General features: G+C 35.9%; 1 protein-coding gene across 2 annotated transcripts in view; it reads left to right on the forward strand.

The window, feature by feature from the left end:
• Positions 1-26,316, forward strand: part of LOC150087435 (tyrosine-protein kinase Fyn-like) — a 168,024-nt gene that overhangs the window by 91,953 nt on the left and 49,755 nt on the right. For both annotated transcript variants that reach the window (XM_090371186.1, XM_090371187.1), the window contains exons 6-9: positions 105-208; positions 3,502-3,651; positions 14,143-14,307; positions 16,917-17,176. In XM_090371186.1, the coding sequence (XP_090227312.1) occupies positions 105-208; positions 3,502-3,651; positions 14,143-14,307; positions 16,917-17,176 (679 nt within the window). The remainder of the gene's footprint in view (positions 1-104; positions 209-3,501; positions 3,652-14,142; positions 14,308-16,916; positions 17,177-26,316) is intronic.

Raw genomic sequence — 26,316 nt, forward strand, 5'->3', positions numbered from 1 at the left:
TATAAAAATTTTTTTTCTTCCTTAAAATTATACTTTCTTATGTTTAAGTGCAAAATTATTTATTCGGTATATCTATATATATATATATATATTTTTTTTTTCAGTTGGTTTTGTGGAAAGATATCAAGAAAAGAAGCTGAAAAAATGCTTCTTTTGCCATCTAATCCCCGTGGTACTTTTCTTATAAGGAATAGTGAACAGACATCAGGTATATAGAATATTTGACTCTACCTTGTATTTTTCTTTTGCTTTTCAAAATTTCTTTTGTGTTATACGTAGTGGAGAAATAATGAACACTGCCATGTCTTTCTAATATACCAATTAAAATTATACCAGCACCATTATATTAATACAGTCAGTCCTCGTATGTATAACACGATAGTTGTGTTCCTAGAAAACCTCATGCAATGCAAAATCGTGTAATATGAACAATAGGCCCTATGGAAAAAATAGGGTTAGGGGCCGACCACCCAAGATTGGACACACATTTTTAACCAAAACATTACCAAACACAATAAATAATCGTAATAAAACACTTACAGTTGAAAAATGTAAAATTAATAATTTAATCATTTAAATTTAGATTCTTACCTTAAAAGTAAATGAAGACAAGCTTGAGGGAAAGGGGTTGAAGCAGCGTAATTATGGGGAAAGTGGCGGCAGGTTGTCATCATTATCGGAACTGGGAGGTGGAGGAGATGCCGATGAGGACTTTGGACGAAATGTGGGCAGGCCAGAACTAGAGGGCTGCGGCTCATTTTCTGTCTCTTTCTTGGGTGTTTTCATAAAAAAGACATCTAGTTTCTGTTGTTTCGCAATCTTCCTCCTTTCACAAAGCAGCTGCTTATATGGCTCCAAAGCAGATCGAATTGTATGAAGTGCTCTTCTGCTTCTTTCTGCATTATAATCGTTATCTTATAGCCATTGCATACTTTTCTCAAATGAATTTAAAACTGAAGATAACTCTGAAGTAGAAAGCGGTTTTATAGTGGCGTTCAGGCATTCAACTTCGTCTTTCTCATCTTCCACCTGCCCTCCAGCAACAAGTTGTTGCAGTTCTTCAGTTGAAAGTTCTTCTTCATGAGACTGAAGCAACTCTTCTAAATCATCTTCCTCAAAGGCAACGTGCTTTGCGAGGGCAACACAATGTGCTTTTAATTTAGGAAGCTCATTTACAGGATCAAAGCCTTTAAAATCACGAATAAAATCTGGTAAAAGAGGCCGCCAAACACCATGTAAGCATTCTTTTGTCACTTCGTTCCAGGCCTCCACAATTATGTAAATTGCATTCTTAATGTTGAATCGCTTCCAGAAGTCTTTAACTGTTGGTGCATTTTCGCCCTCTGTTTCTGCTATCAGCATCTTAAATGTCCGTCTTGTGTAATAGTGCTTAAAAACAGCAATTACTCCTTGGTCAAGTGGCTGGATAAGAGATGTCGTGTTAGGCGGTAAAAACAGGATTTTGATGTTTGGTGACAGTTCAGCAAGGGTTGGAGGGTGACTTGGTGCATTGTCCAAATTAATTAAAATCTTAAAATCCAAATTTATCTTTTTGCAGTAGCTTCGAAACACATCCTCAAACAAATGTAGTAGAAGTTCAGTGAAGATCTGCCCTGTCATCCACCCTCTTCTGCTGTTCCTAAAGTAAACACCCAGGGTAGTCCTTGTGATCCCTTTTAACGCTCGTGGATTGGCTGCATGATAAACTATAACAGGCTTCAGTTTCAAGTCGCCACTTGCATTTGCTCCTAACATAACGGTAAACCTATCCTTAGCAGCCTTGTAGCCTGGAGCTCGTGCTTCCTCTCTTGAGATATATGTTCATGATGGCATTTTTTTCCAATACAGTCCGGTTTCATCAAAGTTGAAAATTTGGTCCAGTGTATTAGCCCTCTTCTCAACATGAATTGTTGAGGAGGCTTCCATCCTGCAGTGGGTTGATAATGGCTGCACTTTACTTTTTTTTTTTTTTTTTTATAGCCCTCTTCCTCAATTAGTTTTTTCAGTATCGGCGGAAATGTCTTTGCTGCTGCTTCATCTGCACTCGCAGCTTCACCTGATAATTTCACATTATGGAAAGCGTGACGTTTCCTGAAATTGTTGAACCAGCCACTATTGGCAGTAAAGGGAGGCACTTCTTGAGGGTTTTCAGCTTTATTTCTCAGGTCTTCAAATATTGCCAATGCCTTTGCTTTTATCGTAAGCAAACTTGTTCCTGATCTCTTCTTTGTTTGACCTTCTATCCAAACAGATAAAAGACGTTCCATCTCTTCCAGTTCTTTGTGTCGTGATCTAACTGACTTTGTTACACTTTGTGTTGTTCCTGCTATGAAAGTTGCTTTTATTTTTTCTGCATTCTTTCTAATTGTTCTCAGCATTCCCTCATTTAGGCTTGTAGCACGCATAATATCGCATGTTCTTTCATTCCGGTCAAAGCGTTTCACAATTTCATATTTTTCTTCTATTGATATTGCTTTTCTTTTTCTCTCTGAAGTATTTTCACCAGAACGCTTCCTTTTCACACTTTTTTCAAGTATTTTACTCATTTTTTTGAGAATAGAGCACAATTATAAACTGAACAAAAATGAGGAGGCAAGCTTGATATACATAAACGCACAGCGAACAAGTAGCAACTGAATAAACGATGCAACGCCCGTGTACAAACTGAATAAACAATGCAGTAAAGGCGAAAACACAATATTCTCACATATTACATGCTTATGTTTTACTGGAGGTCACTACCATAAAACAATAAAAACAATTTGCAGTTTCTGGTTTATTGGTGGTTCCTGCTAGTGGAATCTGTTATAAACGGGTAGTAAAAGTCGATCTAATTACATTTGCGATAATACCGATACAGTAGCTGAAATTCTGTTGATTTTTACGTTATTATGTTAAATGTGTTTCCCCTTCCACGAAATCATAAAAACAAAATTTCAGAATCTTCTCTTCATTCCTACTGTGTTGTGTTCAGTTGTGGTGATTCCACCGCGTTCGACTACCATTTCTTGTAAACACAAAGGCGAATCGTGCATAAGCGAATTCGGTTCGTGTTATATAAGATATCGTTCCCCTATTTATAAATCGTGTAATGCAAACACGTGTTATACGAGGACAGACTGTACTGATTTACTCTCTCTGAAGAATTTTCATTACCACACAGGAATAGGCATTACATTACAAATCTGTGCCACTACAGTTTCATGAGTTGGCATTCAGTTTTTAGTGCCAACAAATTTCTCACATTCAGAAACTGAATTACCATACAGACTTTTTTCTTGCTGGATGGTACGCATGGCATGTGATAGATGGTGAGCAAATCAATGTGAAGTATTACCGACAATGATAAGTCCTTTGGTTGTAAAGTTATGGATCTTGTAAACTTGCTTCCTGACTGCCCTTAAAAACATACATGCACTTTATTTATTATTTAAATTTTTTTTTTTATTATTATTATTGTTTTCTGCAGTTATTTGTAATTGTCATTTTTTTGTTACACAGGTGCTTATTCTCTTTCAATACGGGACTGGGAGTCTCAGAAAGGTGATCATGTTAAGCACTATAAGATCAAGGCATTGGATAACGGTGGATATTTTGTAACTACTCGTAAAACCTTTTCTACTTTACAAGAACTTGTTTCATATTACACAGGTGAGTGCAGCAAAATATACTTTTTGAAGCAATTAATAATAAACAATTATTAAATGTCTTTATCCATTAGAAATTTAGTGTGCTTGCATAGATAAAATATTCAGTAAATTTTATAATAAGGAAGATGAATATACCATGCCGTAATAAATTGGTAAAATAAAGAACTTGAATGGGTAGGATGGAAATTGATTGGGTAAAATGGAACAGTGTTTCCATTTGTGTTCTTGTGATATTTCTGATTTCAAATTTTTAGGACAGTGGCTCTCAATCTGGGGAAAATTTGACATAATGGGTGGGGGGATAAATGGGCCGATTCCATGAACCAGGTGTAAGTCGAAAGCTACTTGCTAGATGATACAAGAAAGGAAAATTGCAACTCGCCTAATAATGTTTTGCAAGTTTTGATGAGAGGCTCAGTGTACTGTAGTAGCCAAAAGGTTGTGAGCAAGACTAAGGCATACAGTGGCACCTTTTGAGCCCATACCCTCCTGTTCTTTCTATTTGTTTCTATCTGTTTGCACAAAATACATTATGTGCAAACATAATGTATTTTGTACTGAAAATGTTGGATTTCGTAATTTGGCAATTTCAATTGCAAAAACATTCCTGTTATGCTGTATCCACCTTATTTGCTTCATTTGGCACATGCAGCCTTTGGCTATTCCCAAATTTAAAGCAGTACATGAAAGGAAAATGATTTGAGTTGATTCAAGTCCAATAACATGACTGAATGCCTAAAAACATTCACAAAAGATGACTTCCACAAATGTTTTCATTGGTGGCAGGCATGATTGACTGCTTTATTTAAATATTTATCATTGAATAAAATTTTTACAACATTTGCTAACCTTTTTGATCTTACCTTGTACATTACTTGAAAAGTGCTCCTACGTAGGTAAACAGATATAAAAAAAATTCTTTTATTGCCTGAGATAATAATAGTAATGTCCACATTACTATTATTATCTCAACTCAGATTCTCTGGAAAGGATTAACCAGAACAGTCACAGTAAAAGGAACAAATATGGCATAAAATCATGGAAAGTTAGACAGAATGTAACTAAGTCAAAATTAAACTAATAATTCAAAAGTCGTGAGAAATTATATTGATCATATGGTTCTTATAGGCTAAATTGCAAAACTGGAATGGTCTAGTTTTTATTCATTATACCAAATCATAGCTTTGTTGGCAATAAAGGAGCTTATCTTTTCAATCTGCAAGGTTAGGTCCTAGAGCTGGTGCATATCTTGTGTATCTAACAGGGAATTCCCCAATTGAAAAGTCCAGATGTCAAGGAAACTGTCCTTTGCTGTGGAAAGTTTCCATACCTTCATATTCTAGCACACCTGAATAAACATGGTATGAAGCTGCTGCATGGTAGTTGGCAAGAGTGTACTTGAGAACAACCCTTCTTCATATTAAGTCAGTGAAGAACAAAACATTTGACAGAGGTGGTAGGGTGACTGACACACTTAGGAACAAATGTCTAGATAGAGAAGGAATGTTGAAAATGTATATTTGAAAATAGTTGATGACAATTCTTCTATTGGAAACCAATGAAAGAACACATTTCATTAACTAGAAATCTTTAAAGATAAACTCTTAAATTTGAGCGATGTAAGGAGAAATTAAAGTTGGCATCTATTTGAACTCCCAAAAACTTTATAGTTTCTCTTAGGCATTTGTAATAATGCAAACATAATGTATTTTGTTTTTAGAAGGATTGACAGGTGATAAAAACAGTTCAATATACAGTAAACCCCGCTATTCGCGGGAGTTACGTTCCTGAAAAATGACGCGAATACCGAAAACACAAATATTGAGTTATGACTCTCATAGTAATAAAGGGGTTCCGTTCCAAAGTATGAAATATATAAGAAAAACTAGTCTAAAATTTTGTTTATGTATGTATTATATGTACCTTCATAATATGACTATGTACATAGACAGTACATAGTGAAGTGCAAGCATAAGGCATTGAAATGAAAATAAGAAACAATTTAATATTAAATGTAATATTTATAAGAAATTTCAAACAAATCCTTCAATCCAGCGCCTTTGCTATAGCTAAAAAACTTATCCCACCAGTGCTATCACCAGTTTCGCTAAAGTGTTGATAAAGGTGTTTTGCCTTTTCACGAATGATGAGTGAACTTAAAGGAATTTTATTTTGAGTTTGGTCTTCTATCCACAGATTTAAAGCCTTTTCCATTTTTTCTAATTTAACATCACGAGTTACAGAGCAAATTTTTGAAGCAATTAGCGTGTTTTCATGGACACTATGGCGGATTTTTCCTTACGATTTCTTGATTGATCATACCGTTGACTTATTGATTTTATAATGTTTTGCCACTGACGAGACACTTTCACCATTAGAAATTTTGTCTAATGACTGAATTTTACTCGCTAATGTCATCACCTTCTTTGATCTTTTCACAATTCTCTTGTTATTCATAGCCATATTTTTGTAGGGGTTAGAAAAGAATTTGTCCACAATAAAGTCACTTTCTACCGTTAATACACTCGAAAAAGTCTACTGCAAAACGGTAGATTTTTCACTTCTGTAAGCATATCAATTTATAAATTGATAAATTTATTCAATTTATAAGCATATAAATTAAAAGCAAATGACGAAACCTTCCATGACAAGCGCATAGCACATACTGAACAAGGATTAGCGAGAAACATCCACGCTCGTGATTTTGTCACCCCTCTTCCCCCACCCACTGAGTGCTGTTTTGACCAGGAAAGATGATTACGCCATGTTTTTTTATGGCAGAAAATGTTCACAGCGATTTAAAATTCATATTTTTTTTAGGTTTCATTTTATATTAAATCAGCGACTGCGAATACATGAAACCGCGAATAGTGGGGGGTTTACTGTAATATAAAACTCTTTCTTGATCTGCAGGCTAACCCAGAAATATGATCAGTATCTCATCAACTCATTAGAATGCTAACTTCAAAAAAAGACATATACATAACTTGAAATTTTGACTGAAGAGCAGATCAGAATGAATTAAAAAAAATCACTAACAGGGTATTCATGGTAAGGCCCAGTATTCCATAGTAAGACTGGTAGAATAGAGCTAATAACTATTGTCATTTGAAAATGAGTGTCCTGTTATTTAACAGAATTTTAAAAAGGTGTAGAATTGGACCAAAGATGAAAATGTAGTGCTGTAAAAGGATCAACAGAGCTTTGGTTACTACTATATTCATTATGTTCAGAAATTTTTGATTAATTAATTTTTAATTGTTTGCACATGATTTGAAAGGTGACGTACTGAAAACAGAAAATGAAGTAGAAAAATTAGTGGTTAGAACAGTTATCAAGCTTCACAAGATATTCGTGTTAATATGGTGGACAGCTGAATTCAAGCAGAATGGGAGGTCAGTTGAGGATGATCCTCAGTCAGTGAGTCCTTCCTATGTCATCTCTCCAAAAATCACATTAGCATCAACAAATTCATCATGAGTTACAGCTAAGTCGCTGTCCAGCAGTTTGCTGCGACTGTAGGCCTATCAGAAAAAAAAAAGGGGATAAAATGAGTTTCTGCACACTAGGTTTCAGAAACTTTTGAGCCCTGGAAAATAGCTGGTCAAATGCAATGCAATAAGTCAAAATCAGGGCCTTTTCATGGCGAATCCAACGAAATTCCTATGCCATTCTTAGCAGTGGTCAAAACATGCATCCACATCCTCCAGCTGTAGACATTGTAGACCAGTGTTTCCCAAACTGTGTTCCATGGAACACTATTGAGATGTGAACAAGTGTTCTGTGAAAAAACGTAATTAATAATTTAAAAAATAATAATAAAATAAATAAATTTTGCATATTTGTAGTGTACACCACTTTTGCATCATTATAATTTTTAACATAATTTTTTTTTCAGTTATTAATATACTGGCACGGACTAATAATCAAATAGGCCGCGGAACACTTTATTTTGGCGGGTTTTTGCATAGAGGTAATGACACCTATGAAAAAGAGCAAGGTAGTGTATGCGATTTAGCCTGGAGTACATGGGTTGAATTGAGAGGGGGAAGCGAACCAATATCATAACTAAACTCACTTCCTTGTATTTTTTTTTTTTTTTTTTGATAATTATCAGTATTTTGAAATATTATTATTAAAATAAATGATCATGGATTTGTGGTTGAAAAAGGGGAACTTTTAAAATGAGAAGCAAGTACTTCTAGAATTGCAACTATGGTTAATGAAAACGAACACAATATTGTCACACTTCAAAGTAAGGATGAACAATCGCAACCTTTTGTTCCCCAAACATCCGAAGTGAAAAAACAGGAATCAACTAATAAAAGACCAAAATGAAAGTATGATGACAGTTATTTCAATTTCGGCTTCACAGATGTTGGAAATAAAGATGCTCTTGATGCACAGTGCATCGTATGTAATACGACGCATTGTGCATCTTTTGTTTTGTAAGTGCTCTGTAAATATATTGTTCGATGAAAAGTGTTCCGTGACTAAAAAAGTTTGGGAAACGTTGCTGTAGACTAAAGAGCGGTCTAAAGAAACATCTTTTGAGAAAGAGTGAAAAAGAGTGGAAACATCTTTTGCCTCCAAAGGTTAGGTTAAGTCTGATCCTTTCTGGGAAAGTCATTGCATTGTTCTTTTAGGATTCTGAGAGATGAGATTGGCCAGTTTCCTCCAAAGGGATCAAACTATTACCAGAGCATATTATACCAATTCTTTGATTCAAACAAGAAGTGAATTCGAGAGAAAACAATACAGCAAACTGGCAAGAGGAGATATTATTTCACCAGGACAATGTACCAAATCACAAATCTAATGTTGCCATAACTGCAGAGAAGAGCAGGTTCCAGTTACTTCAGTATCTCCTCCTCCTCCTGATCAGCCCCCCCCCCCTTTTCTGACTTTCATCAGTTTAATAATCTCAACAAAAAAATCGTTGATGTCCATTTTATCATTAATAATGAGGTTATGGATGCTTTGGATAGATATTTGAGAAACCTTGGCAAAACATTCTACACAGCTGTTATACATTATACACAGCTGTTTGTGAAGTTAAAAGATCTTACAAGTAGGAACTTATGGAACACTCCTTGTACAGCATTTTTTTTTTTAATGGTAACTGCAAACATGAGTGATATTAGAACCTATAGTATTCTAGGTTGAGGGTCAAGCGAAGATAGTTTTTAATGTTGGAACTAAATTTCTGTAGATTATAATTGTCAGGAATTACTTGGAAATTAAGGATGTCCCAAAAAACAGAAGTAGAAGGGATAAAAGAGGAACAAGAAAAAGTTCAGTGAGTTGAACTTTTTCTTGTGTGATGGATGTTTCTAAGACCCTGGTGAGTGTGTTACAGAATTACCATATTAGATTTGTACAACTTCCTAGTAAAAAGTTTCAATATCTCATCACTAATGGAAAAGCTCCTTCTTTGCTCATGTAAAGTGGGTTTTACCATACAAGGCACCTGGATTGTGAGATCTGTTACATTGGTGAATCTGGCACAAAGTTGGAAGACCTCATCAGGAGGCTATCAGCACTTTCAGTTTTATTTGAACCACTGTTGCTGAGCAATACTGGACTGAACAGCATGATAAGCTTCTTCAGTTTTGTCGAGATTGTGGATTGCCCTCACAATTTCTGTTTTCTCTCATGGCTCGAGGCACTCAGCATTTTTATGACAGGTCCCAGTTTTAACTGAAAAAAGAGGGTACTCACATCCACCCCCATTGTTGGAGTCTTCTGTTCTATAATTCGATGAGCTCTGGCATATTTAGAATATTGTTGCCAGTGCACATTGTGTTTATCGCTGCCAGATCCTGATTAGTTTTGTGGGTTTTTTTTTTCTGTGATAGAGTTTACCCTCTATCACATGAAAAACCTACTGTTTATGTTGTATTGTTCCAGGTGCTAGTTTAGTTGACAAAGAAATTGAAAGCTTCCCATTTAAATTTGTGATTCTAACTTATTTTATTTGCCCTTATGATTTGTAATTTTAACTCATTTTACACTGTGTATTTTTATCTCTATATTTTTTGGTCTTTAGTTTCTCCAAACGTTTCTATGGAATTTGTCCAAAGATGCTGAGATAGATCCAAATTGGTGATTTTTAATTATGTCGACAGTTTAACAATAGTGCAAGGGTTGTTGATTGACTGATGGATTTCTCCATTACTTTGGAAAGAATTGAGGTAATTGCACTGAGACTGTAATTGGAAGGGAGGAATTTGTCACCCTTTTTTAGGAATTGGCTTAATAAGAGAAAATTTCAGAGTAGAAGGAAAAACACCACTGGTATAAGAAAAGTGTTAAAAGGAAAAACAAATACAGTTAACTCTGAAAAAAAAGTTTTAAGAAGAAATGGATAAATACTATCAGAACCTGGATACTTCTTGGCAGAAGATTCAAGATTAAGAGTCTTCTAATGCCTTTCTGTTGGAAAACTGTGTGAGGCTTTGAATTGGTATGATAGGAGGTATTTACTAAAATTAACAATGTGAGGATTAGAGGAAATATAAAGTGCTAGTAAGGCAGCTTTGTCTTTAGATGATGATATTGCAGTAATAGAACCATCAGGATGTAACAGAGTTGAAGATATGAATGGACAGAAGTAGTTGTAGATAATAGCATTAACATTAGCATACGATGCAAGAAAAATCCTCCCATTTCACCCCTCCATTCTTTCCAAATGCCTGTCCAGCTCAGCGTTAAATTTATTTAGGCTATCAACTTCCACAACAAAAGATGGAAGTCTGTTCCACCAATCAACCACCTGCTGGCTAAAGGCAAACATTCTAGAACTGTCTTTCCTCAATTTGAATCTATCCCCCCTCAGATTCTTAATCTGAGCAAGAGGAAGAATCTCATCAACATTCAGCTTGCTCAACCCATTCAAGGCCCTATACACCTCAATCAGATCACCTTGCAGGTGTGCTTACTCTCCAGGTGCTGCAATTTACAGAACTTAAGCCTTTCTTGGTAAGAGCACCCCTTTGTTCCCCCTCACCAATCTTGTTGCCCTTCTTTGTACTCCTTCTAGCAACTTTACAGCCTTCCTAAAATGAGGCCTCCAGACCTGTACTACTCTAGGTGTGACCTGACCATTGCCTTGTGCAATGGGATAATCACCTCCCTGTCCCTGCTAGCAAAATTCCTATATATCATTGACAAGACTCCATGATCTGCCCTGGCAGCCCATCTGTACTGCTCAGCAAACTTCATATTTGACTGCACAATACCTCCCAGGTCTTTTTCACTTTCTACTTCCCTGAGTGTAGTACCACACAGTTGGTACATTTCTCTTAGGTTATTGCTACCCATATGCAGTACTTTGCATTTGTCATTGTTAAACTTCAGTTGCCACTTCTCAGCCCATTTCCCCAACTTGTCTAGATCCAGTTGGAGTAGCATACTGTGTTTACTGTCATTAACAACCCTGCCAACCTTTGTATCATCTGCAAACTTGGACATTAATCCTGATATACCTTCATCAGTATCATTGATGAATACACAAAACAACAATGGGCCCAGCACTGAAATCTGGGAACACTCCACTAATAACATATGTCCACAAAGAGCAGTGTCAATTGATTACCACTCTCTGTTGTAGTAGTAGTAGTAGTAGTGGCATGTGATGCAAGAAAGCAAGTGTATGAGCTTATGCAGCATCAGCCAAAAAAAAAATCACACCATTCCCTCCAAATGCCTGTCCAGTTCCTCCTTAAATTTATTCAACCTATCAACTTCCACAACAACAGATGGAAGTTTGTTCCAGCAATTAACCACCTGCTGGCTGAAGGCAAATTTCCGCACATCTATTCTACATCTGTCCTTTCTTAATTTGAATTTATGCGCCCTTAGGTTCGTAATCTGAACAAGTGGAAGGATCCCATCAGAATTCAGCGTGCTGAACCCATTCAAGGCCTTATACACCTCAATCAGATCACCGCGCAGGTGCCAAGTCTCCAGCCACTGCAATTTGCAGAACTTAAGCCTCTCTTGATAAGAGGATCCCTTCATTCCCCTCACCAATCTTGTTGCCCTTCTCTGTACACGCTCAAGTAAATCTACATCCTTCCTAAAATGAGGCCTCCAGACCTGTACGCAGTACTCAAGGCATGGCCTGACCATTGCCTTATACAGAGGGATAATCACCTCCTTTTCCCTGCTAGCAAAATTCCTATATATCATTGACAAAACCCCATGACCTGCCCTGGCAGTCTGTCTGCATTGTCTCCCACTCTCTCCCACCAAATAGCTTTAGTAAGGACACGAAGCAAGTTTCCTACTCTTAGCCTTTTAAAAAAAATTGCTTATAATTGTTCCAAGATTATCATAGACAGAAAGTGAAGCCAAAGATTTTTGTCAAAACCAAATTGATATGCATTTTCTCATCATGAATAGCCTCACATTTATTCAAAATCCATGGGTTAGATGAAGGATGAGAGTTTTGGATGGAATGAGGAATAAAGCATTCTATTCCTAGAAGAATAATTTTATTGATACAAGTTAAATAAATATTGGGATTGGAATCACCTTCACTATACTAGGTGCAATCTTTCTGACCCTGCATGTGGGGGTATTCCAGGGTTACTAATACTCCCACCATTTTGAAGGTACAAGCAAAGGGGTTATCACAGAAAAACTGTACTTTTTCAAAATTCAGCATTACTTATCTCATGAGTAGGACCTGAATATAAACTCTATCAACAGTTTAGACTCTTGAGTAGCACCTAACTGTCATACCGGAAAAGGAGGACTTAAAATCACACAGTTCATCCCATTTTGCATTCATATTGTCAAGTGACACAAGACCAAGAATGGGCATGCATTAGAGGCTACATTAGTGAATTGACCATCACTAAGTTATGAAAGTGAATAAAGGTGGCATAGAATAGGAGTAAGTTCAGCAGCACAGGTTTTGAGAACAAGTGGAGAAATACCATCAGGACATAATCTTCATTATGTTATTGAGATTGGTGTCACAAATTTGCAACCAAATTTTGAACAATTATTTAAAAATATCCAGCCTCAATAATCTCATTAAATGTTAAGTTTTTGTCCAGTAAATGTTATTTTGTATTGTACTTAATAAAATTTTCAAATATTTCAATTTTAGGTTTATCATTATATTTATTTATTCACCTTAATATCGAAAAGCTGTGATCCTTTTCAAGTCGTAAATTTTCTAAAATGAGCATTTAAAAGCAAAAGTAAAGTATTTAAAAAAAAAAAGTAAGTCATTTTTATAATTTTAATAAAATCTAAAAGATAAATCACTGACATAGATTTGTTGCACATAAAAGTGCTGGGAATTTGCATTTTTTTATATATATATATATATATATATATCTAGAAAAGAAAAAAAATGGTAACATGAAAATAGAAACTTCCTTTTACGAGTAACAAGATATAGAAAACGTGACACACAATTTTTTTTCTTGAATCACTATGTGCGGCCCACGAAACAAATCTAATTTTGAATACGGCCCCAGTACGGGAAAAAAGGTTGGACACCACTGCTGTACAATATAAAATTATGTTGCAATTTGGCCTTTGATTTACGGTTATGAGAAACAGTTTATTTTTTTACACCTTAAATTTCACAAACACATGCTACTGAGACGCCTTGTTCTAATTCCTCAATCAGCTCTAATTTCTGTGCCACATTTAAGTTCACACGCTTTCTTTTAACTCCTTTATCACTTGATGCCATTTTAAATTGTAAGAATTGCAAAATTATTTAATAAATAAAGTCACAATTGAGAAATCACAGAAACACTCTGTGATTACTTGTGAACAGATACAGAGTGTGAACACTCTGTATACAACCTGATTGCACATAGATTGAGGCAGACTGAGACTGAAACAAAGCAAGTCAGTAGACCTGCAGTTTAGTGTCCCGAGTCACGTTCAGCTTGCAGTCATCGCCTGCCCTGTTACCTGTAATCTGGGAAAACAGCTATTTGAACAAGTTTCAGAAAGAATAAAAAACAGTTTCCTGAATACAATTTCCTGAATTTGATTATAAAAATAAAAGTAGGTAATTATCAAAGCAATAATGGAAATAAGTTATTATTGGTAATGTTATTAATAATAACACTGAAGTGTATGGAAATAATGGAATAGGTAATAATGGAAATAGGTAATTATTATTAGGTAATGTTATTAATAATAACACTGAAGTTTTGTATAACCTAAAAAAAAATGTGGTCGGGATTTAATATATGCATTACTGTATTATTATTTGTCCGGTCTATGAAATCCGTTATATCAGTATCCATTAAATCTAGGGTTTACTGTATGTAATTTAAGATATGTCAACATATCTTAAATTACTGGTTTACATTAAATTACATCTTATGCTTTGGGTTTAGAATTGCATTGTTTCAGCAAATATTTGATATAAAAGAAAAAAATTTAAGATTATATAATGGAAAATATGTTAGCTATACATGATATGAGGATTATTTTGTTAAAATCATTGCAGAAGGTGCTAATGGATTGTGTCACAAGTTAACCATGCCTTGTCCGAAACCAAAACCACATATGTGGGATCTGTCTCCTGAAACAAGAGATGAATGGGAAATTCCTCGGCCTTCCTTACATTTTATATGTAAATTGGGTAGTGGAAATTTTGGAGAAGTTTGGCGAGGTAATTAGACTTTGCATTATGGTATTTTAATATTTATTTTCTATCATGTAATCATTATTTTATTTTTTTTTTCTTTAAACTTGGTACTGGTATTGTGCAAGTTATAGCTGGCCAAATGCCTCTAGATCTTTATGTGGCTTACAGGGGCTTTTGTTACCAAAAAGAGAATACCTACTGACCTTTTGGATGTAACCTTAAATTTACAGATGAATGTTAAAACAGAATGATCTTGTTGCTGGAATGAATTTGTGAACATTTGGCAGACCATTGGGATACTGCTACAGTCGTGCTTGCTGGTGACAGTGAACATTTATTCTCAAGGTTTCCTTTCTTGTTAATAAGAAGCACAATTGTTGGTTTTCTCTTGACATTGACTCATCTTACATCATAACACAGACAGAGCATGGATCCTTGAACCAGAAGCTTTCATTTCAGACGCCGACCGGGCTAGCTGAGTGGGTAAAGTACCTGCCTGGCAACCCAAAGGTCGCGGGTTCGATTCCCGCCTCGGGCTTGGATCAAAGTGCTGAAAAAACCTTGGGAGGTGCAATATGGCCACAGAAGCCGATGCGCCAACAACTACCAAATCAAAAAAAAAAAAAAAAAAAATCATTTCAGACTTTCCAGAACGGACTTATGTGGCTGTGGGAAAAGTGAGTGCTGGAAACACGTTTTGTATCATTGTCCTTTGTATGATGACTTTAGGGAGGAATTAAGATCCTCAATGAACAGATCATCACTGAACGGTTTTGCTCCGGGCAACAAATATTTACTCATTCAGGATGCTGGCTGTTATCGGTCTTTGCAAACCTTTGCCAGGAACATTTCCAGAGTAGACGTGCTTTTCTGGTTAACACAACTTACTCTGGTATAAGTAACGAGGTGTAATAAAGTCACTTTGTATCTTAAGCTTTAAGTGAATTTTACCATTTATGCCTGTGCACTCAATTCAGCTGCCGGGTTAAGTTATAAAAGATGTAGGCTTTTATGGTCGTGCAATTGACTGCTACATATTCAGATTTTGTATTAAGGTTAGGTAGGTACAGTGTTAAAATCAAATTTAGTTTTGATTTCAACACTCATTTTGTAAGTGGATGCTGAGTGGTCATATATCTATTGGTATCTACTTGTAAATTTTGATAACAATGTCAATAATGTTAAATTTAATGAAGTTGTTGTTAAAATAGAGTTGTTACAACTCTATTTTAAGGTTTAAAAAGTTAACTTTAGAATATTCAGTTAATAGTACATTGTAATTTTGTCCTCTAATTTTGGGGTCTAAGTTATTGGCTGCTGCTAAATGTGGAGATTGAGTTAGTTATTGTTAAATAGAGTTTATTTAGTTATTTTATTATTATTTATTTTATTTTTTTAAAGAAATTTGGCCATTGCTTTTGGCAAGAACTTTGTTCTGCCCACCATCACCGTCCCTTTCTATTGTGCTACTACTATTCGGGAAATAGCTCCTGGTCTATCTTCCCATGGTGTGGACGAGTATTCGGAATCAGTTGTCCAGGTGATGGTTGTTGTTGTTATTTGGTTTTTAGGAGCATTAGCAACTAAGGCCATATTGCTCCGGGATATGCGGTGTTCATTCCCTGACCTTTCTGCATCCTCCGTATTTGGTGGTCACAGGCTCAAGCCCCGGTCTAATCAAGAAGCGTGTGCTACGCATTGCTGCTCCTGCCCACCTGGCTACGAAGGTGCCCCAGGTGATGGCTGCTTCTGGGTAGCCAAATGTCCAGGAACAACATGAACAACACATCCCACAATAACTCACACAAACATAATTCACATATCTGGCCTTTTTACGACGTTCTGTACTTTCACAATGAAATGAGGCATAGTTGAACTAACATTCTAGGTGCCGCCCTATCCTAAAACATATTTACTTACTTACTTGCTTGGTGCTGGTATTGTCTCTGCCATTTTTAAAATTTTGCACTCCAGTAATAGAGGTCATTAAGGAATTCATGAATATTCTTCCACAGAACACCAGCCAGGTTAGCAAAGGTTCAAAAAAGGTGACAATCTGGAGGAGTTCCTACTGGAGGGAGGGGTGTGTATATATAAGACAGTCAACTGTTCAAATTTTTTTGGCAGAATTTCAGTAAATGTGGCTCCTCTGTTGACAGTGAAATCCTCTGCTCATAGTCCTGTTGGTAAACTTAGCTGTATCCTTTAAAACAAAGGTTGTTGGCCAAGTAACATACTCTATGCTGAAGATAACTATCCAGTCATAAACTAAAATAAGGTTTAGGTTGGGTACTTTATAGAAGCCAAACCACCTAACATATTTGGCATAAAGAGAAATAGAATTAAAACACATTATCCAGAGCCAAAATGAACAGTTGGTTTGAGATGTAGTTATTTTATTTATTGTGTGTGTGTGTGTGTGTGTGTGTGTGTGTGTGTGTGTGTGTGTGTGTGTGTGTGTGTGTGAGAGAGAGAGAGAGAGAGAGAGAAAGAGAGACATTTATAAAAGAGATGATATTTATGTAAGATGATATATTTTAAGAACTGTTTCATAAAATTTTAACAGAATATTAAAATATTATTTATTGTTTGGAAGAATTGTACGGTGATAATGGTTTCTTTTCATCTTAAAGGAATGTGGAAAGGAACTACAGAAGTAGCCATAAAGACATTGAAACCGGGTACAATGGACCCATCTGCTTTTCTTCAAGAAGCATCTATAATGAAGAAATTCAGGCATGAGAAACTGGTATCATTATATGCTGTTTGTTCTAAAGAGGAACCTATATATATTATAACAGAATACATGGCAAATGGAAGTTTACTCGAATATCTCCGAAATCGGGAGGGGAAAAACCTCAGGCTACCTGCATTGATTGATATGGCAGCTCAGGTAATTTTTTTGAATCTTTTAATTTTTAAATAAAAAAAATAATAATAAATCATTACTTTATCAGACAAACACACATACAAAACAAATCTATCTTATCTGTGTTGTTTATATCACTAGGCCTGTAATATTTTAGATTTCAGAAATTGTAATGCCATTCATTACAGATTTAATTGCCAACTTTCAAAACTTGCTGCAAAATAATTTTTTTTAAAAAAAGTCTCTTTTGGAAATTTTTTAGCCTTTTAATGAATAACCATCTCACCTTAAAATTTTTTTTTTTTTTTCACACCAAAAATCAACACATTTTTCTGTATCTGAATAACCTGCTTTTCTCGTTCATTTCTTGATGCTAAGGGATTAGGTAGATATCATGCCTACTTCAAAATTGGCTTGTATTTGCTAGATAAGCTGAAAGCGTATTAAGAGGAATTTCAAATTTGGAGCAATTACAGACTTCTTGTTCTCTTTTCTACATCCTCCACTGCATTCTTACAGTTTCTGGTCTCAGCTGTAGTTAGCCAACTAATCAGAGCTATATTAGCTGATCTTGGATAGAGGGAGTAGGGAATTCCCCCCCCCCCTCATGGGGGGATTTCCAGGAAGTATTTTCAGGCCACACACACTTGTACTGACATGACACATACAGTGCAGTATGGCCTTAAATGCTAATGCACTATATAAATAATAACAACAAACCCTTTTCTACAGCTTAATGATTTTAATTTTATCCACAACTGACACCTTTAGTTTTATCCTTGCCACCATCTGAACACTACTGAAACTGGCACTAAAATGTATATTTTCACTCTAAAAATGTATTGAAATCAAAACAGGCTGAATGTAAAATATGCAGGCTGAATATAAAATATATTCAGCCTGCATTAAGAGTGTCTAATCTTACATTTAAACTTGGGGAAGTCATGGGTATTGAAGTAATGAATGTGCTGCTGATGCACTGCCTGCCCACTTCTGCTTAGATTTAGCCCAGAGACATTTTCTCTTGATCTCAAAAATAGGGTAGTCTCATAAAATTGGGTCATAAACAAGTTATCAAGAACAGTATATAATACAATAATAATGTTAACTTGAATTTTAAAGCACTATTCCTGTAGAGGTTTTCACAAGGAAGTTATTGAAATTTGAGTTATTAAGAGTTTATCAAAGAATTTTAGGAAACATACAAAGTAACTCGCAATACTTTGTACGTGGGCTGTTCAATAAAGAATAAGAATGATCAGAATTTTTTTTTACACCATTCCTTTATTAATCGGCCATTTGATGGTCCTTTTCAAAATAGTCCCCATTTGATGAAATGCACTTATTCCATTTGTGTCATTCTTCAAAAACATGTGGAAGCCATTTTTTGATATGCATTTGAGAATCGCTTTCAGTGTCTTTACAACTTCTTCCGATGATTGGAAATATCCTCCTCATAGCTCCTTCTTTAAATTTTGAAAAAAAAATAAAGCAGGGGGTGTAAGGTCAGGGCTGTAGGGCAGATGAGAAACACAATTTGACATTAATGCTGGCTTGAGCAATGTGAGGTCTCACATTGTTGTGATTAGGGCTTACAATACTAAGATTCCAGGATCCTGGTAATTTTTTTCCGGTATCGGTACAAAAATACGGTTTTTCGGTACTAATTTTAAAAAAATAATTATCCATGATTTATTCAAATAAAAGTTATAAAATAGACAACAATAAATCATTAATACTGCTGAATTTTCAAATGAGGGATTGTAATACACAGTACAAATGCAACGGAAACCTGAAAACTTCATGAAACTGTAAGACAAAATCTTACAAATATTTCTCTTAGTGCATAGTGTGTGTGTGTGTGTGTGTGTGTGTGTGTGTGTGTGTGTGTGTGTGTGTGTGTGTGTGTGTGTGTGTGTGTGTGTGTGTGGAAGTAAAGCATTTAAGGAATAAAGAAAACATCATTACGGAAATATTTCCATTAGTGACAGTAGGCCTGGTAGTGCAATTAAGAAATATTGTGAGCAATGGTATGACAGGTGCAGAAGGTTAAAATTAAAAGCTTCTGAACAGTAGTTTAATTCCTCTATTACACCGCTACTTGAGGATGCAACAATTAGTGCATTTTGGGAAAGGGTGTTGGTATGGAGCAGTTCAAAGGTATTGTGAACAGGTGATCTTGAGGTAAAAGATGAAAGCGTTTCATTGTGTGGGAAAAATATTGTTTTTCCCACCAAAGGAAGAAGAGTGAGTTTAAAGAATAACACGGTGATTGAGTCAGGTTTAAATTAGATAGGGGGAGATACGTAAATGCATGCAAACCCCTCTGGGGTTTTCACATAAGCTTGCGTATAAAAAAAAGTAGTACAAGGGGCGATTGTAATTTACAATCTGCAATCAGTTCAATAAATAAATAAATGGGAGGGAAATAAATAAGGTGCTCGCACCAAAAGAGGGGTTTGTGGTTGTTGTTTGGAGGGATTGCAGACTTCCAGTGGTAGTTCTGAGTTCAGTTCGGGTCCAGTTGTGGGAGTGTCCAGCTATATAGGGAAGGGTTCCACAGGGCATGTTCCTGTGCTAGAAGTTAATCCAGAAGTTGAATAACAAGCCAGTCAGATAGTGTCCTGGCTTCTACTACTGCTGTGGTAATTTCCTTCAGTATTAACAGAGACCTGTTCTCGAAATCCCAAAATAAGACAATATTGGAAGAGTTATACAGCAGAGATTCAGAGTTCAATTAAGAAGAGAGAGAGAGAGAGAGAGAGACATCACCGCACTCCATGGAAGGAACCTGCACAAAGGAATCCCACCATGAAAGAGAAGGAATGTAAGTCCTGTGACTGTGTTGTTTTGCAAATAGTACCTATAGATAAAGTGAGAGATTATTTTAGAGTAAGGTTGAAGTTGAAGAAACACGAGAAATAAGGAAATGTTTAGTATTGAGTTGGTTTATTGGTTGAAGTTGTAAAGAAAATTGATATTGCTAAATTAAGAGAGATCACATGGAATTGTTAGCATTAAGTTAGCGACTTATGGATTGCTGTTGTCAAATTTGTTTGTTTGTTATTTGGTTTTTAGGAGCATTAGTAACTAAGGCCATATTGCTCCGGGAATATGCGGTGGTCATTCCCTTGACCTTTCCGCATCCTCTGTATTTGGTGGTGACGGGCTCGAACCCCACTCTAATCAAGAAGCGTGTGCTTCGCACTGCTGCTGCTGCTCCTTCCCACGGCTACGGAGGCACCTTCTGTTGTCAAGAGAATTGATATTGGTGTTTAAGAGAAATATGAGGAAGTGATTAAGATTGAATTAGTTTACTGTTTGCAGCTGTAGAGAGAGTTGTTAATTGAGAGAAATTTTATGGAAATGATAGCATGTATTAACAGATTAAATGAGAAAAATGAATAGATTAGATGTAAATGAACACCAGTTATGTATTGTTAATAGAGTTTTATGAAAAATTACTTTTGTTTTATATTGCTCTTGAGAAACTGACAGCTCACATATAATATGTATACTCGTGTGTGTGTGTGTGTGTGTGTGTGTGTGTGTGTGTGTGTGTGTGTGTGTGTGTGTGTGTGTGTGTGTGTGTGTGTGTGTGTGTGTGTGTGTGTAGGGGGGAAAATCCCTCAACTCCTGGAAATTCTCATTTTTGAACGCAGTCAGGTAGCTTGTGGGGCAGTTCCAGGGATGCCACGTAATTTGGGTTTAAGTTACTTAAACTTAATTTTTTTTTAAATGTGTATATTTATTTCATTATAAAAAGGTGTACAGTATCTTTTAATTTTGTGAGGATCTATAATTGATGTTTATTTAATATCTATATAAAGAATAAAATTATTATATATATATAATTTGTATTATGAATTGTAATTTTGTTTATAGTTATATTATTGTAATAACTATCATATAACATATATATTTTTTAATATTAGATATATGTATAGATATCTAATACACACAGAGAGAGAATTGGATCTAACAGGTAGAAAATTGAGTAGGGGTGACACAAAATAAAATAAATTACTTGGGGGGTGCCATTATTAAAAAAAGGTTGAAAACCACTGTTGTGGGGCTTAGTGCTTGAGGGGAGCTGCTATTCAAAAATCATAACAATGACCACTGATGGCACTACTAAGTTACAGGAAAATAAAAATTAATAAATAAATAAATATCCTCCACACACACAACTTAGATTTGGTTTCCACACCAAACTTAAACGTCAGTGCCTTTCTTTCGTTAATACGGGTATAGTGCCACAAAAAGAAACTTGTCTACGACTATCTCAGTACAAAGCACCAACCAGTACAGAATCCAAAAGGACGTTTTCTGCCACTAATTAAATATGTACCAAAATTAGATCCAGTTTAAATGATAACACTATTGAGTTTCTTAAGAGCTTACTTTATTCGGACAGGTAGTGTGGATGCTTATTTTATTGTTTTTAGAATAACTGTATGTTTAATAATTTTTGCTAGAATATTTATTATTGTAATAAAACTTTGATTTAAAACATGACTTGAAGTAATTACTTGTTTTTTCCTTACTTTATTGCACCTAATTTCATTAAAATTTATTGCGAAAAGTTTTTTTTTTTTTTTTTTTTTTTTTTAGAATACCAGTATTAATACTGGTATTTCAAAATTGAGTAGGGGTGTTTTTTAAGGTATTTTTTATTTATGAAACAAGGATACCGGTATCCCAGTTTCATAAATTAAAAATACCGAAATACCAGTATTAAGGTTTTTACTGGTATTGTGAGCTCTAGTTGTGATGCAGCATCTACCCATCTGTGTGTGGTTGTGGTTGTTTGTGATGAATGTGATCCAAAAAGTGTGCAGCAATATGTTGGTGGCCATTCCTCGAATATCAAAAAAAGAGTTGACCATAACCTTTTTTTTTTTGCAGAAGTCACAACTTTTGCTATTTTCAGTGTTGCCGATAACTTAAACTTCCAACTCTATAGTTTAAAACAATGAAGCCACATCTCACCCACCATTATCGCCTTGTACATAACCCTCACCATCTTCAGTAACCATCCATTGCAGCTCCTGACAAACTTCCATGCAAACTTGTTGTTGCTCAGATTTGAGTAGTCTTGGAACCCAGTGTGCACAAACACATGTTATATGCAAATCGTCATGGAAAATACCATGCATGCTTCCTACTGATATTCTCAACATCTCTGCCAGTTGCCTTACTGTTATACAATGATCTTCTCTCGTGATTACAGAAGCAGCGTTTACGTTTTTTGTGGAGACAGCGGCTGGAGCTCCAGGTCCACTGATTTTTGTGATTGTCTATCTTTAAACATTCTAAACCATCTGTGAGTGCTGTATGGAAGTGTAGATTCCATAAGCTTCTTTTAACATTTTATGTTTCAACTGATATTTTCTTGAGGCAGAAACAAAATTTGAGAGCAGCATACTACTTGCATGTCATGCCTTTTGTTATATAGTTGAAAATGAACAGGCATAAACTTGACTGTCTGCCAAAGTCACACTGAGTGCACAAGTTCACTGCGCAGTTGCTATGTGATGCATCTTGGTGTGGTCTTAAATTCCACATCTCAGCCAGAAATAGCAAGTAGTACAGCTGTTCATAAAAAATTATGATCATTCTGTGTTCAACAGCCCTCATATGCTTCCTATGTAAATTTGAGAGCATTACATGTAAGAACATGTAATGTACTAGGAGTGTTGCATTGTCAATTAGTTAACATAGCAACAGACATACAGGACCTGTTCAGGTGCCTTTTGAGAAAAAATTTGCATGTTAATTGTTGGTTCAAGATTAATGATGGAAAAAAGTGAGTTGGTTTTTAAGTAATATTTGTGTTTTCACAGCCTAGTAGCATAAGTTTTGATTGTGTGTAGAACAATTGCCATTTTAGTTCAAGTTTATTCATCAGCTATCTTCTCTGGCTTTGTAAATATAGCATCATCATCTCAGCTTGGATGAACATTGTGAGGGTTTTTGAAGAGTAATTAGCTAAAAACATGTGAGAATGCTCAATAGGGTTTGTTCCCTGCAACTCCTTTGTAATTATTTTTGTAAAGTTTGCAAAGTGAATAAGTATTCTACTTTTTTGTGTTTTTCTTTATCTAAACCTACGGATCTTCTGATATGCTAAGTGAGATGCTATTCATTTTATGTGTGATTTATAAATATAAAAAAATTGTTTTCTCAATTATTATCATTTATTGAGAATAAATCATGTATTGAGAATTGTAAGAACAAATAAAATATAGTAATGCAAGAATTTAACATAAAATATAATATTATATGTTATGTATGTATGTAAACAAACTATGTAGTAGTAGTAGTAGTGGCGGCATGTGATGCCGCCACTACTACTACTACCACCACCAAACCTATTGGTAACTCTCTAGGAGGCTTCCGGATCAGCTAGTATATAATCTTGCTACCTCTACTCTGCCAGATAGTGACTGGAGGGAGTCCGAGTAGTGTGTATGCGGGGAGCATTGTCGAGACCATGTTATGTCAAGGATCTGGGTATATTCTTACCATGTGTACGCCATATCCAAAAATTTCATTACTTCATACAGCATGTCCCACCCACTTTTTCTTACTATTGAATACACCATGAATTGTCAAACTAATAGAGCAAACTTATCTGCGAAAAGATCTAAACCTCCCAAGGACTTCCTAATTAATTTCACAAATATACATGGTCTCAATTCTAATCTCAACAATGTCCATTTCCACTTGCAGTCTGCCAAACCCCATGTACTTTTTCTGACAGAATCTCAGTTATCAGTTGATTCAACTACTGCTCATCTCAGATGCCCTAATTATTCACTGTATGATTCCTTTCGCTTCAAAGGTGGTACTTGTGCATATGTCCATTCCGATATTCCCTATCAGAGACTTGGCAATTTGGAATCTCCTTTCTTTGATCTTCTTTGGCTTAAAATCTCTCTACCTCATTGTGTCAGATTCTACTGTTCTCCCAACTCCACTAATAACTTTGAGCTCTTTGACTTCCTCTTTTCAGCTTTGCTTTCTCCAGTCCAACTTTCCTAACAGTGAGGTGATTTTCCTTGGTGATTTTAATGTTTACAACTCCAGCTGGCTTCCGTTTTCTAGTCACACCGGCCCAGCTGGTCGAGATGCTGAGGCTTTTGCAATTACTAATGATCTTGCACAGATTGTTCATTTACCTACAAGAATACCGGACAATCCTAATCATACAGCCAATACACTTGATATTTTTCTCACAAACAACCCTTCTAAGTACACGATCGAAGTGAGAGGTCCTTTAGGCACTTCAGATCACAACTTGGTGATTGTCTTCTCCAATGGAATCCTTATCTCGTGGCTATTCCCAACCTCATGTTGTTTGGCATTACAGAAATGCAAAATGGGATGACCTGCGAGACTTTTTTTCTTCTTTTCCTTGGTTGGATTACTGTTTCAAAAGTTCTGATGTCAGCGTTTGTTCAGATCGTGTCGGTGAAATTATTCTTGCAGGAATGGAATCCTTTATCCCACACTCCACTTTAAAATCTCGTCCTTTATCTAAACCTTGGTTTTCCAATAAATGTGCTAAGGCTGTTCAAGAGAAGAATGTTGCATATCATAATTGGCTTGTTTCTAATTCTTCAGTTTCATTTTCTGCCTACACCAAAGCTCGCAACAATTGTAAAGCAGTTATTAACCAGTCCAAACTAGAGTTTGAATATGCTAAGAGTAGAAAACTTGCTTCTTGCCCTAATGGTAGCCGAGCATTCTGGTCTCTTGCCAAAGCTATTGGCCGCAACTCTTGCCCATCTCTGCTCCCACCTCTGTCCAAACCAGATGGTTCTGTTGTCACTTCAGCCAAGGATAAAGCTGACTTGCTAGCATCCCATTTTTCTTTCAGCTCATGCATTAACGATCTTGGTAAAACACCTCCCACTATTCCAAATGCGCTCCATTCAATGCCTCCTATGGTCTTCCGTCAAAAGGATGTCAGAAGGATTTTGACGAATCTTGATGCTAAGAAGGCCCCGATGGTATTTCTCCACTTGTTCTCAGAACCCGTACTCCTGAACTTACTCCTATTCTTTGCCACCTTTTTTTTTTTTTTTTTTTTTCTCACTTTTTTATTCCAAAGGTGTTTTTCCTTCTGCTTGGAAATTTGCTCATATCCAGCCAGTTCCTAAAACGGGTGACAAATCCCTCCCATCCAATTATCGTCCCATTGCAATTACTTCTACTCTTTCTAAAGTAATGGAGAAATCAATTAACTGCCAAATTTTAAACTACCTAGAAACCTTCCGTCTGATCAACGATCGCCAGTATGGATTCCGTCAGTGTCGATCCACTGGTGATATTCTGGCTTATGTTACCCATTTATGAACTAATTCAATGGAAAGGTTTGGTGAAACACAAGTAGTTGCTCTTGACATCTCAAAGGCTTTCGATCATGTTTGGCATAAAGGTCTTCTAAACAAGCTTCCATCTTATGGTTTGCCAACTGTTTTTAGTAATTGGTTATCCAGTTTTCTATCTGATCGCTCACTGAGGGTGATGGTTGATGGCTCTCTGTCTTCTAGCTTCTCCACTAATGGCGGTGTCCCCCAAGGTTCAGTTCTTTCCGCCACTCAATTCCTATTGTATATTAATGACCTTCTTCCATATAGTTTTGCCGATGATAGCACATTGCATTCCACTTTCCATTTTGAGAAACCTTGTCCTGCTCAATCAGCTTCAACTTCTCAAATCTGCTACCAATTCATTAAATGCTGATCTTCAGGTAATTCTCCAGTGGGGCAAAGACAACTTAGTTGATTTCAACCCTTCTAAAACTCAGTCTTGTCTTTTATCTCACAAAAAGGATTCTTCTGCTCCTATGTTTATCTTTAGTGACACTACGATTTCTAGGCAAAATGATATCTCTTTTGGGGATTACCCTGACTTCTAATCTCTTTTGGTACAAGCACATTACAAATATTGCTTCTTCTGCATCTAAAAAAACTTGGTTTTCTCTTTCACTCTCGGCATTACTTTTCTTCCAAACAGCTGCTCATCTGTATAAATCACAAATTCACCCTGCCATGGAATATTGTTCCCACATCTGGGATGGTGCCCCCAAAACCTCTCTCAGGCTTCTTGATTCCATTCAGAAGAGGGCAATTAGGTTAATTAATGACTCATCT

The sequence above is a fragment of the Mastigoproctus giganteus genome, chromosome 4 (assembly GCF_048544385.1).
Source record: "Mastigoproctus giganteus isolate SK-2022 chromosome 4, ASM4854438v1, whole genome shotgun sequence".
NCBI classification, from domain to species: Eukaryota; Metazoa; Arthropoda; class Arachnida; order Uropygi; family Thelyphonidae; genus Mastigoproctus; species Mastigoproctus giganteus.